Source organism: Sebastes umbrosus, chromosome 9 (genome assembly GCF_015220745.1).
Source record: "Sebastes umbrosus isolate fSebUmb1 chromosome 9, fSebUmb1.pri, whole genome shotgun sequence".
Taxonomy (NCBI): domain Eukaryota; kingdom Metazoa; phylum Chordata; class Actinopteri; order Perciformes; family Sebastidae; genus Sebastes; species Sebastes umbrosus.
Genome location: NC_051277.1, coordinates 20,603,977 through 20,618,680, shown reverse-complemented (window position 1 = coordinate 20,618,680; position 14,704 = coordinate 20,603,977). Strand labels below are relative to the sequence as shown.

General features: G+C 38.1%; 2 protein-coding genes across 2 annotated transcripts; both read right to left on the bottom strand.

The window, feature by feature from the left end:
* Positions 1-1,959: 1,959 nt before the first annotated feature.
* LOC119493778 (cytochrome b-c1 complex subunit 8) lies at positions 1,960-5,211 on the bottom strand. The gene is made up of 3 exons (XM_037779214.1): positions 5,065-5,211; positions 3,695-3,866; positions 1,960-2,141 (listed from the first exon to the last, which is right to left on the bottom strand). Exons 2-3 carry the CDS (start codon positions 3,846-3,848, stop codon positions 2,047-2,049), a joined length of 249 nt encoding a protein of 82 aa, XP_037635142.1. The 5' UTR covers positions 3,849-3,866; positions 5,065-5,211; the 3' UTR covers positions 1,960-2,046.
* A 2,026-nt stretch (positions 5,212-7,237) lies between these two features.
* gdf9 (growth differentiation factor 9) lies at positions 7,238-11,432 on the bottom strand. Its single transcript, XM_037779363.1, has 2 exons — positions 10,927-11,432; positions 7,238-9,016 (listed from the first exon to the last, which is right to left on the bottom strand). Exons 1-2 carry the CDS (start codon positions 11,300-11,302, stop codon positions 8,076-8,078), a joined length of 1,317 nt encoding a protein of 438 aa, XP_037635291.1. The 5' UTR covers positions 11,303-11,432; the 3' UTR covers positions 7,238-8,075.
* Positions 11,433-14,704: the final 3,272 nt, after the last annotated feature.

Sequence of the window (14,704 nt, the reverse complement as noted above, 5' to 3'; positions counted from 1 at the left end):
GATTTGTGGATATGGAATTTAATGTTCTTTAATGTTGCTATCCATCCCATAAAACACAAAATATAACATCACATCAAATACGTTAATCTGTACATTAGCACTAATTTTTCTATTTATGAAATTCTGCATATCAGTCCAAAATAAAGTCGAATGATTACAGTGAAAAAACAAATTAAATATTGTTTCTCAATCTGAATCGCAAAAAAACACATGTAGAGTCTATATTTATTTTAAATCTTTCTAATACTTCTTTAACAGGGTAAATTCTATGTAAAATCTTGAAGGATACTTCTTTCACTTTATTATTGATACAATATTTGTTTTGAATACAACAAGCCTTTTTCCACTGTAAATCACCCATAATAATGACCAAAAGAATTTCGCTGCAGGAGGTGTAACACAGTTCAAAACATCTCTAATGTGTCTGTTAGTGCATGGTTTATTCAGAATGTTAATATCTCCAATAAAAATATGCACAGAACTAATAATGTCAGTTTCTGTGAGATTACAATTCTTTAAACATCGAAGAGAACCTGTGGGAACTGCATCAACAATAATAGCATATTCCTTGGATGTGACTGGTATCTTAAATCTTTGAAGAAATTCTGAATATGACATCAACAGACCTTTATTATTTACCAATTGACCAACTAACAAAATTCAATTGTCAATCCATGAGCAATAAAACAGTGATTTATTTTTATACAAGATCATATCCGTTCTCTTTCATATGCATCTATGTATCCGTTTTAATAATTTACACCTGCTAATGCTGAGGCCACTGTAGCCCCCAACTTCCGGTGGCCTACTTCAACATAAAAGCCCCTATCCACTACCATTATTATAACTACTGCAGATAAATGCTTATCACTTGCCTTATCAGTCTTAAATGTAATTTATTAGACTCGTGACAGACTGCAGCATTTAGGTTGTCTGTCATTGCCAGATCACCTAAATTTATGCAATTATTTTTGATTAATCTGTCCACTGTATTTAGTCTTTAAAGGCCGTGTAAAGGAAATTCAGAGTTTTGTTTCTAAACACATTATAAATGTTGGAAAATAATTACTGAAAACATGTGCAAAGGCCGTGAACATTGTAGTACTGGATTGAGGAGTTAGACCGTTAAACTGCTTTTGTCCAGTTTTGTGTTCAGGATTTTTTAGGCGGGGCTGAAATCATGACTCGATGACGCACTGGAATCATCCTTAACATAACTCCACCCATTTTCACAAACTTGGTTTTTGAAAGCCAAAATACAAACCCAGACAGTTTTCAAAACTTACATTGGTTAGCTCAGTGTTAGAAAATAGTGAAAAATGACCATTAAACTTTACCAGATTCCAAGGCGGTGTCATCTTCGTCTTCTTGTTTTGTTCCACCCAGTCCAAAAAAACAACAATATTCAATTTACATGACTATACAACAGAAAAGTATTAAATCATCACATTGGAGATGTTGGAACTACCAAACATTGGCATTTTTGCTTGATAAATGATTCGAGCAATTATCAAAACTGTAGGTTCCTTCATTTACTGTTGATTGACTAATCACTTCAGCACTAAATTTGCATTTAGTAAAAAATAGCATTGATTTGACACCCACATTAAGTGAACATTAATCCAATCACAAAGAGATCCATCAATCCATTATCTATAACCGCTTATCCCATTCGGGGTCGCTGAGGGGGCTGGAGCCGATCCCAGCTGACATTGGGCGAAGGCCGGGTACACCCTGGACAGGTCGCCAGACTATCACAGGGGTGACACATAGAGACAGACAACCAGTCACACTCACATTCACACCTACGGGCAATTTAGAGTCAACAATTAACCTGCATGTCTTTGGACTGTGGGAGGAAGCTGGAGAACCCAGAGAAAACCAACGATAACACAGGGAGAACATGCAAACTCCACACAGGAGACAAAGAGATGGCTGAATGAAATCAATCAAGACTTATTTCACATAAATATTTTTCTTCTTTATTGGTGAAACATAGAGATGGAATTAATAACAGAGGGCAGCTTTCAGAAAGGTGGCAGGAGTTCACTCGTCATTCTCGTAGTCAGCTGGATTCTTCCTCATGTCCTGCTGATAGACATGGTTGCCCCAGGTGTATGTCAGGTACATGACGGTCATTGCTGCAAAAAAAAAATTATAAAACAAATTAGCACCAGGACCATCGCTATATTTAATTGTATTTAGCCACACCTTGCTGTGCAATAAAGGTCATGAGTAAAATCTTAAAACCAATTGTTAAATATAATACAATCCCTGCAGAGATCCTGAAAAAAACAAGAAATATTAACCACATTTTTCAAATTTAATTTGAACCCTTTCTGCTATATACTGAACAGACTGCAGACTGGAAAGAGTGTGACTCAACGCATCATCTACATGGAAAATAAAAAAAATATAACATGGTTTTAAAAATCAGATTTTTGATGCATCTGCACATTTATGCAAGGGTGAGCAGTATTTGCTGTACTAGCATAATCTTACTTTCCAAAGAACCAAAACAAAAGCTTTTCTATGATTTAAAGTTAATACATAGCATACAATGTTTACAAAATACAGATTACATTATTATGTACATTATTACTGCATAGTTAAAAATCTTGATTTGAAACTGACTGGTAAAATAGGGTTACATTTACAACATGAGAAGTAAAGAAAGATGCTGCTGGCACCTGTGGGCATGCACTTGGCATTTGACAGTATTGTTGCATCAAACATTTGTCTGCTCTTTTTGTAGTCCATTATCACTTATCATTTAAACCACAACATAAGCTGGGGCCAAAGCAGGTAACAGGTCTATTATAAGACTTGGCCCCAGCCCATCTCAACACCAAGGCTCTCGTAATGATGAACCTAGACGTTATAGGATTTTTGTATGAATGTGATTAACATATCACAATATGTATTGATATTACAATATAAAAAACCTATATGCAGTGGTAAAGGATTGTATCCATGAAATCCACTCCTGCCTGAAAACAAAAACACCTCTGCCAATCTACAGTATGTATACAACCCCATTTTAGTTTTCTAAAAATGTGATCGGAGATAAAATTATAACTACCGATGAAATATGTCAAAATAATCAACATTTTGAGACTTTAATCAAAAATGAAATGTTTTCACTGCAGACAATGCCATACAGGCTGACAAAGTGGTGTGCATACAGTAGCTCTTGCCATTCATTTGAACCTACATATCTCAAGCATACTTTCATGTTCTTATTATTTATGGTAATATTTAGTTTCTTTCAGTTATTTTTGTGTTGACATCATGGGTGTAGGAGCTATTTATTTGTTGTTAGTATTTAGCTGTTGTTTTACTAATAATAATTGTTTGAGTATTCTAGATGTTTGTATTTATTTATATTAGATTTTGATAGTGTTTCTAGTGCTAGTTATTTGTTTAATTTAATTATTTTCTTGTTTAGTACATTTAGTTTTTGCATAAATTAGTATTTTTGTTTGTGAATCGGGTAACACTGTGGGCACCTGTGGTTATATAAGTATGTAGACAGACAGGTCTAGGACCAGAGCAAGGGAGGAATCGATAGCCATGGTTCCTTTGTTCTTTCGTATGCTTGCTTGTTTTTTGGAGAAATAAATCATACGAAACAAAGTAACTTTGCATGGACAACTAATTGTAAAATACATTGAATAGAAATTGAATAACTCACGGGGAGCAACTTTGAAGAAAGAAGCTGTGACACGTCTCCACACATTGGGGATTCCCTTGGAGAAGTAGTTGGGGAAAGCCCTCTGCTCAAAGGGGGACAGGCTGTATGTGACTATGTGCCTGATCTTGGCCAAGTCTCCAAAGTGGCGGCCCATGTTTACCACAGAGCTGATCTGAAAAGACAATAAGACATTTACATAAGGAAAATTAAAACAGGCAGCCACTAGCACCAAAATGTTTTCATGATTTGCACTAAATGCAAATAGTCCAAATCAAATAGTTGGAAAATGTATTATGAAATTCACACAGCTCAGTTAATCTTAGTAGAAAAAGGCAAAATTATTTTCAATGGATCTCAAATCAACTACCTATTGCACTATTTAATGTGACTATTTAATACAACTCTTCATTTCCAGCAGAACTATTAGGGCTAACTTACTTAACAACTTTATGAAACACAAATGGGGTTCACTGTTTGGTTTGTATGTTTTCATACAGAACTGATAAGCAGCTGTAATAATTCTAGCAATAAAAACATGAGCTGATATATCTAAAGCTCTGAGTGTGACTTTCTTTGACATTGATTTTTAACAATGACTTTGGGGGTTAACTGGCTGTACTTCTCTTTGCATGACTGTCTGGATATTATGTGATCATAAGAGTAAGTGTTGTATTTATCACACTATTACTTTTTTTTCTTTTATACTTAATTTTTCAAGGTTGTTTTCATATATGCAATTTACAGTTCGTAATTACAAAAGTTTATAAAGCATTTTTTAAGTAGATGAGAGATAGACAAACTCATTAAGTACACTAGAGAAAACAACTTCAACTTTTAAAATTGAAATAAAATTAAAAGAATAAATAATAATAATAAAGAATAGTTAAAAAAAACAAAAAAAACACACATAAAAAAATAAACAATAATACAAAAATACGAGTAATAATAAACTAAATCAACAAATAATATCATACTATTACTTGAAGTCTTGTTAAGGACATTATGTTAAAATCAACAAACTCCTCTTACAGATGTTTCAGATAACATGTGTAACTTTACTAAAAGAGTAATAACGCTGTTAATAAAAGCTTCCATGCACAAACTGTAAGACAAAAGCCAGATTATCTAGATACATGATTGCGAAACCACCAAACAATCCTAAACAACATTATGGATCTCAGGAGCTCGACATGTTAGCAGAGCTGCTAAGGTCGTTGAGACGCTCCCTGCTTAAACCTGGTCGTTTAGTCGACAAGAGGCCAACATTAGGTCACTCCTACTACAATAAAGCAGATATATATCACACAATACTATATTACAAGCTAGTGGAAGCAAAACTACACCGTTAAAACCGTGACTTTCAGGCTTACCGTGCTGTTTCTTAACAGTATTTCCCAGTAGAGTTCCGCTGTCCTTCCTTTATACTCACGGTTGCTTAGCTGCTGACGTCACTGCCACCTGGCGGACGGGAGGGACTTTGTCTTTCTTCTTCTTCGTTGGTGTTTTTTATGGCGGTTGTCCAAACAACTCTATGATGCATTACCGCCACCAGCTGGTAGCAGTGTGCACAAGCAGTTCCAACCATATAGACTCTTCTGGCTCCACCAAGGATTTATTCAAAGGTCTTCAAGTATTATTAAAGATCCATTTAAAGGGACTCTGGGTATCTCTGTATGATGACATAGCATGCCCTCTCTCTTTCTGGATGACATAAATCAAAAACCAGCCGCAATAAGCCTGTTTCTGTTGTGTGCCCTGTAAGTGTTCTGGTCTGTGTAACAATATGGTTTTAGTAAAGTTATTGAAAATCGCTTCTGCCATTTTTATTACTTTGTCCAAAGAGACATTACCCAAGGCTTCACATAGACATCGCTTTGGTTTAGCTATTATGAAGACACAGGTCCATATTAAACACATATTGTGCATATTTTGTTTTTAAATGACTGATGATTCTGATATGTTTTTAGACTCAAAATCTGAAAATTGTACTGCTTTTTGGCAAACCGCTAAAATTAGGGTGACCATATTTTCAAACCCCCAAACCCGGACCCTTAAAGGGACTGTTTGTAAGAATCAGAAATGCTTGCTAACAGCGACACCTGTGGCCGTTAAGTCAACGAAAGTCAGCGTCGGGCTGGCGCTTGTGCTCGCTCTACATAGACATGAACGAGCATCGCACAAAACAGTGAGGCGACACACGTCAGCTAAAACCACAATATCATTCTATATTTCACCTGCTTGGCAGTAATGTTAGCTGACAGAGTTCTCTCCATGAATCAATGCTGATCCTTGTGTTGGCTTTTCCTGCTTCAGCCTCCCGACCGCGGCCGGAGGGAACAGGGGAGTGCAGTGTGTAGTGTGCGCGCATGCGCGTGAGGTGGAGCGAGCTGTGAGTGTAGGCAAGCAGGCAGAGGAGCAGAGGAGCAGAGTACAGCAGAGACTCCGGCTCTGGAGACCAAAGCTACGGTCTCCCCCGCGTCCTCCGACCGCGGCCAACACTGTTGTGCAAGACGGGCTTCACTAGATATAACTTTGCGATTTTGGTGCTTCTGTGTAGTTTGTGTTGGAGTCTTGTCTGAACAGCGTAGCCACACGCGATCGTGCATATGCGAGCACGCATGGGACACCGACCCGATGATTTATACGTGTAAGAAGTTACAAACACTCCCTTTAATCTGGGTAGCAATTCATTTGGACTACAGTGTGCAATAAGAACCACAATCAGAGGTGGACACCAGAGAAAAGGTAAATGCCACAGGTAGCCTGAGGGAATGAGGCTTTAAAATGCTTCACAACTTGGTTCATATAGTGCTATGGTCTGCTCATGTGCTATGCCATTTGGCCTAACATGTAGCCTTTCTTTTGAGATATAGCACAATGAGCTACTATTCAACTCCGTTTTCTGTTTGTGCCTTCCTCAGACAAGCAGCAAATAAGAAGATGAGAGTGAGGGCAAAATCACCAACTTGACAAAGTGTCTGACTGAGGCTGTGGATCTTCTTTGAACTGATCTGTACAATTAACTTTCATTTTCCTGCAGGAGGTCCAGGTCCACATTATAGGTCATGACCATGAATGGAAACATGGCCTTTCATCTGAGACCCCAGAAAGACGTGTGAACCATGGCCTTTAGAAAGGAGGCTGGGTCACGGGTGGACATGGGTCTTGGGGTATGGGGTATAACACATGTGCAGTGTAACTGAAGCTGCGGTCGTGCGTTGCGATTGGCTCAATTTCGGTGAGTGCAGGCCAGATTTTACTGCGCGTGTGTTTTACCCCCAAAGGTATGACTCGTTGATGACGTGTGACCCAGCCTCCTTTCCATAGGCCTTGGTGTGAACAAGGAAGTATTGACAGTCCATTTATGGTAAGCATTAGATACCTCTATAACCACTCTCTTCTCTTATGGAGTCTGTGCATTGCTTATGTGTATTTGGCCGGACCATTTAGACTCAACACTCCATTGCAAGAATCAAAATCTTTCTCTTGTTTTCTTTTGTGCACAAATACGTTCCCTATGTTGAATGAACATTTACAACCAGCTGTATGCAGATAACATGTATGCATGTTATTTTTTATTTTCCAACAATCTGTCTACATATTTTCACTCTTTTGAATATCCCTAAGCTGAGCACAGACACACAGTGAATTCATTCAATATGCATAAATAGACAGGACATGCATTAAGTCACATTCAACCAGTACAAATTCATAAGTATACACTCAATTCATACTATGCAGTCACGCAGTGACCAGAAGTAATAAATACACACTGAAACCTTGACAACTTTCATTCTGGACATTATGAGGACAGCTGCTATTCAGACTGCTGTCTCCAATCCCCAGGAATAAAACAATATGTAAAAGGTTTGATAAGAGTTTGTGACTGCTTTTTCATCTTCCGTCCAGAACAGGGATACTTAAAACTTGGCAATTGTGTCAAATTAAATAATAGTGACAGACCACCCACCCAAAATAAGTTAACAGAAATATAACTTAAAAAAAAATATACAAAATCATACAACACTCATTTTTTTTCTTCAATCGTGTCAGATTCAATACTATGTTGCAAACAGGAAGATGAAGAACAGGATGCGTTGGCACCCTTTCTTTTCATGCCTTAACAAAAAGGAAATAAATGGACCTTTCCACATTTTTTCACAAGGATAAAAAATGTTACACACTTGATTAAGTAAACACACCTGCTCCAGATCAAACTTCATGCACAACGATTTTATGAATTCATGAAATCACTGAGCCTGGTCACACTATCCAGTGCTTGGATACAGACTCCACCTGTTATGACTGTCGAAGAGGTTTTGTGGTATTCAGCCTGTAAAAAAAAAGGAGGAAAAACAGAACAGACATGTTGGTAGCTGGCTTAGCGACAAGTGCACCTGGTGGCAACCATGTCTTCAAACTCCTTGTAGACGTAGGAGCCGTCCTCTTCAAAGATCATGACGCTCAGGGGGCTGTAATGGGAGGGGATGCATGAGGGCCTGGGCACGGAGGAGTCAAGCTTCTCATAGATGATGTTTTGCACCATGGTGTGGACAGGCGAGCCGTAGATGAAGCCGATGGTCGTCGGGCAGATGCCTCTGCAGTACCTGGGGTTGTACTTTGGTGGAAAAACAATCCAGTGATCCAGTTTGAGCTGGCTGAATCGCACCCGGAAATCATACAAGGCACAGTCACTTGTCTTGAACTCAGAGCTCGGAAGAAGCTCCGGCAGGTGGATATCTAGACTTTTATCGCCCCGTTTGCTCTTTGAAGATTCCCTCTTCCATCTCCTCTTTCGCCCCATCCTCGTCTCTGGTTTGAAAACCATCTGCTTGTGAAACGTGTTCGCCGCACCGGATGGCCTTTGACCCGCTTTGGCATTGACCAGAGACCTCTGGTGGCTGATTTTGCTGGTGTCATTGAGATAAAGAAGCAGAAGAGGGGACCTCAGGGTGAACTCCAGCGGGCCTTTGCGCCCATTGCCACCGGCTCTTTGCTCCTCTGGGCAGGTGACATTGACGAGCAGGTGTATGTTCTTCTTCTGAAACTTTAAGAGAGGCCGGAGGAACGAGGTGACGTCAACCTCCACCCAGTTCCTCCTGCTTCTCCCTTCTGCGCTGACTGTGAAGTTCACAGCGTGGTGGACTGCGGGACACCGCTGACACTGGTTTGAGTGCTCCTGCTTCCCCAGACTCAGGTAGCATACAGAGTTGACAGGTGCTGCGAGGTCATGGTCGAAATTGTACAGCAGGGTCGACTTCAGAAGCTGTTCTTTTCTTCTGACTTGATCAAGACTGTAGGAAAGATCCTGCGTAAAACTCTCTGAGGAAGAATATGAGAAAACACAAGGTACTGAGTCACCATTACATATCAGTCTCACAAATGTACTCATGATTACTCTACATTTTAATTAGCCAGAATAAACAAAAACATCTTGTGCATATGCCTGTTTCAATGCATAATGTCACTGATTGCCTTTACAGCATGACACATGAGCTTTAAGGGAGACACCACAGGTGAAATGCATCCATTTTAAGATATCCTGTTTTCATCTTCTAACAACTATTATTTCAGAAATTGTGCAAAAGCAAGATTAACAAGAAGAACTTCACAAAAGTGATATTTTATTTAATACCAAATATACCCACTTAGCATGTCAAAATTGCAATCAAGTTTTACATAATGACTCTTTATCATTAGAGTTTTAAAATATCTTTTGTAGTTTTTAGAATTTATTTAAAATAAAAACTAAATGAGATAATTCATCAACAATAAAACATAACCACTTATTTCAATAGTTAGGTAAAATCCCTGCTAGTATTGAATCTGCACTGATGGAACAATGTTTAAACCAACACAGATTATTAGAATTAATTATTAGTTATCAAAGTGATCTTACAAAACATGTTGTTCAGGGCTCAAAACAACATCCCCTTAATCCAATTTTAATGTTTCTGTCTGAGATTTAGTCAAATCTATTAAAAGGACCAAAAGACAAAACAGTTTTTTGAGTGCTGTAACGTCCTACAATAGCACATAATGTATTTCAGTCTGGTACCAAACCAAATATCTGTGACATTAGTGTCATTATGACCCCACTAATGACGAGATGAAAACTGTTGTTGTGCCCCTATTGACCCTCCTTCCACCCCTATAGCCTCCAAGTTTAAGATAGCAGACTACACATTGCAGCCTCATTATAAGCCCCACCTGAACACACTGGAATAATCATACCTAGCTCCAGGTTTTCTGTGTCAAGGCAAGTTTTGGGAAATTTGATTTTGACACAGAGCCCCTATACAAAACAGAGCCATGTCATTAGCCAATAAAGCAGGACCCTCTTAGTTTATATTGTTCTTAAATAAAAAGAATAAAAAACGTATGCAGTTAATTATATGACTAAAGCCATTCGAAGCACAGTGAATCTGGAGCCGTTGATAGCCTAATACAGCTTTGCCCCTGAACTACAACTTTGGAAAAGTGACCTTTTGACCTAATCTTTACCTTTAGTTATTGATAAAAATGTTTGTCTTTGGGTGTCATATTATGATATATTCTTTTTTTACTACTTAAGAATTGATAAATGATCAAAAATCCCTCCAAAATACCACATTAAGACACCAAGACTTTGAGGAACACCATAGAAAAAGCCATGCTTTGATTTGGTATCAAAACTTTTGACATTTTGAGATTTCTGCAAGAAATTTTTTTTTTTATACTAACATTTTTACTGCCTATTTGCACCATGGAACTGTGATGCTGGAAACTTGAATTTCCCTCAGGATCAATAAAGTTACTATCTATCTATCTATCTATCTATCCTTAATGTTGTATGTTGTAAGCTTTTGTATTTATTGCCTTTAATAGGCTATTTATTGTGTTTATTGTATTTGTTTGATGACTGTGTGGTACTGCTGACTGTACAACAAATTGCCCCTATAGGGGATAATAAAGTTTTCCTTGACCTTAATGTCAATAATGCCATTCAGCACTGTGGTGAAGGTTATGTGTATTACATTGTGTGTTTATTTAAAGGATCCCCATTAGCTGATACCAATGGCACCAGCTAGTCTTCCTGGGGCCCGAAATCAAGTACATTCATTTATCACATACATACTATATACAACATCATATTTGTGTTACAAATTTTCCAAACATATATACATTTCACATTCATACACAATCTTCCACAACCATTTGTGTGTGGGTTGTTTGGCATCACTTGTGCTCACCTTTATTACTTTGTGCAAGACATTCCTCTTGTGGCTTGATCAGTCGGATTGTGTTGTAGATTTCACTCCCATCCAAACTCCTCTGCACCCTGGAGGACTTCTTGTAAACCTCCGTCAGATATTTCATGTACCTGTGCTCTGGTTTCATTTTTTTCCTGAGCCCTGGGTTCCACCTGGAGCCTCCGTGCTCCGACAGGGCCTTGAGCAGCGGAGAGAAGATGCTGCCGTACGGATAGGTGAAGTCACCCAGGTGGTGCAGCGCGTTGGAGGCAGCCAGAGAGGATCTGACCAGCGGGCAGCTGCAGGTGACCAGCAACACAAAGAAAACCGTGCGAAAATAACCAAGGACAGCTGATATCAGCATTTGTTTTTCCATTATAAACAACAAAACCAGACAAAAACTTAAAGAGCCTCTCTCCACTGAGAGCTCGAGGTAAACAGCACGTGCTGCCGCTGATCAACATGCGCAGGTGTGTGCAATCAACTCCATCACTGATATTACCTGCTCAGGTAAGGATACCTGACTTATAGGACTTGTTCAGCTTCACTGTTTCACTCATCATATATCACAGTCAGCAAACAGCAAGAGGCTACTTTTACATGATAAGGTTATATTTAATTAAACAATGCTGTGTTGTGCATCCATGATTCTCATCAGATAATTTCAATAAATCATTCAAACCCCATTAAAAAAATAAACAAATAAATAAATGAAAAGAATGCCAGTTTATTTTTTTGCAATTAGTTGTTTTTTTATGGTATTTTTAAAAGGGAAATATGAATTGAATATTCCTAGAGATCTCTCTATGTTCAGAGTTCAAAGTAGCTATTATCGGCATGTTAATGTAAAACTCGCATTCATAAGATAAGATAAGATAAGATAAGATATTCCTTCATTAGTCCCGCAGTGGGGAAATTTGCAGTGTACAGCCGCAAAGGGGATAGTGCAAAAAACAAGATGCATCAGCTAACACAGTAAAAAAGAGCTAAACAAAGTGTAACAAAATATGAACCATTTAAATAGAAGGAAGTATAAAAATAGGAGCAGTATATACAGTATTGACAATAAACAGACTATTAACACAATTGCACAAGTGGAAAATGATATTATATTATCCCAGCCGACATGGTTATGTGAGCCCCACATGGGTTATGCTGGGGGGTACCTGGGTACCAAGTGGGCATGGGCCCAAAATGGGCATCTTATCTGGGGCCCACTTCGATCAACTAAGTAGGTCCCACATACCCGTGTGGGTCCTAGTTGGGTCACTACTGGGAAATTAGTGCATGGGGCCAACATGGAAACTGTGGACAAACCCACTTACAACCCATATTTCAGGCCATTTAGTCCCCTTGTAGTACCAAAATAGAACTTAAACCTGGGGCCGAGATGGGTTTTGATTTATGTTGCCCAGATTGGGCCCATATAACACCCAGTGTACTCCTGCATGAAACCCACAAGGGCAATTGGCACGGGGCCATTATGGAACCCACGGACAATCCCATATAGGGCCCATTTTTCAGCCCATTTACTACCCACATGGGCCCCACATACAAATGTTGGCTGAGATATAAGATTTTAATTAAGATTTAAACAGCAAAATCACAAAAAAGTGAATTTTAAACCCAAGATATTTATTCCTAGTTTAGATGCCCAGCAGTATGCTGATAATATTACACATCATGGCCTTCAAAAAGAATATAGGGATCTTTATGTCAACATATTTTGCGCTTTTATTTTGAAGACATATCCTCTCCACTTCCAGTCCTGACACTTTGTCAAGTTTATCTTTACACCGCTGAAGAAGTAGTTTTATCAAGTGGCTAACTTTAATTGTATTTTTACAAAAAAATATCACCCACTTAGAAATACGAGATTTAATGTTTTATTTAAGAGGGTTGTCTGAAGTTAATGCACAGTGTTTGTTGCAGTGAACATCAGTTTGATTATTTAATGTGATTTTCTGTACATTCATTCAAATTATTATCAGCTGGAAAAATGTTCTTACTCATATTGTCATGACATTGATTTCAGCCAGTTTTAGTGTTCTTGTTTTGCAATTACTCCACATGTGAAACTAACACCTTATAGGACATTGTCTTACTTAAACTCTAAACTTTGTAATCTTATAACACTTTTAACATATCAACATGGACAAGTTAGAACTACCATTAAAGGTCTTCTCACCCAATGAAAAAAGAGTATAAACTAGAAGTGCACTCGGAGAGCGCAGACCTCCGCCAAGGCAGGTTTCATGTAGGTCGCCCCCCGACGTGTTCATTGTGCCACACCTGACCCCTCTAAGAAATTTCATTCAAATCCATTGTGGACTTTTGGAGTTATCCTCCAAACGGACAAACCAACAAGCAAACCAACGCCGGTAAAAACATAACCTCCTTCCTAGGTCTTCGGCCTTGGTGGAGGTAATATATTTTAAAAACTTGTGGGGGGTTGAAGCTCAACGATCGCCTTGGATTTACTCGTGTACATTTACTTGAGAAGGAAAAACTTCCACAGGACTCCGATGTAAAAAAGGACAAAACAAAAATCTTTATTCCACAGTTTTGTAGTATCTTCTTACAGGATCATTCAAAGCTAAGTTCTCCTAATTAGCAAACTGTACTACGGTAAGAAAACCGTGTGGCTCGGTCATTAACTTGAGTCTCAACTGAACAAACCCACTGTTTTTACCTCAATGAGCACAAGAAACCTATTTCTCTTAAAGCGACTGTAACCTAATTACCGATCCAACAGTTACAAAGTAACACACAAAGACATTACATCAAGAGGAATTAAATCAAATTATCATTAAATTACTTTTAACCTTTCAACATATTAATTACTATTAATTAACTTATTCAAAGAAATCACTTATTTATCTCACCTGCATAAAATACAGACTGTACTTATTTATTGAACTGAAACATGTATATGAAACTTGGCTCCCACAAAACTGTTTGCATAACTATTCTGGTGACCTCTTAAAACTGTGAATGATAATGTTAGCAAGCTCGCCCTCTACTGGCCTCATTTATGAAGAGCAAATAAAGGGACATAACATTGCCCCTCATCTGTTAAAATAATCTAAGATAAACTAAAACAATGTGATTTATTTAGAGGTACTGACTCAAAATGAAGAAATTACAAAAAAGAGTTGGTCTGTTCAGCACAAGTCATCCCTTGAAAAACAGGTCAACCAAGATGGTACAATTAAATCAGTGCTCATGTTGTGTGGTGGAAATAGCTGTAATTGGCCCTCATGTTGTGGCCACTGATTAGACACAGATATAGTTTTTGTGTTTACTATAATGACTTAGCTGCCTTACTTTGTTTTAAAACACAGCACCAGTGTAGCTCCATTATCATGCTATCAGCATAAAGCTTTTAGTACAGTAGGATAGCGTTGGATGGCATTACCATTGATTTAATGTTGATTGATTTGGACAAGTTTAAAAAAAGGTTTAGCCTCACTGTCTGCAAGGGTATAAAAATAGAAAAATGATGTTGTTTGTGCCATCCGACACTTTTATATTATGAAGGGTAATTGTAGCCTCTAAGGACTAGCTTGTCTTTAAACTTAGGTTGTAGCTGTGTCTCAGTTCAACGCCATATACTAATACTAAAAGGTATACTAATGTGCATATTATACTGTTTTGAAGTAGCTATAAGTATTCATTTTGTACTGACAGGAAATGATACAAGACCTGCGCCACTCCACAGTATTGTTGGACAGTCTTTGATGCTTGTCTGGACCATCAAAGAAGCGACATAGGAAGC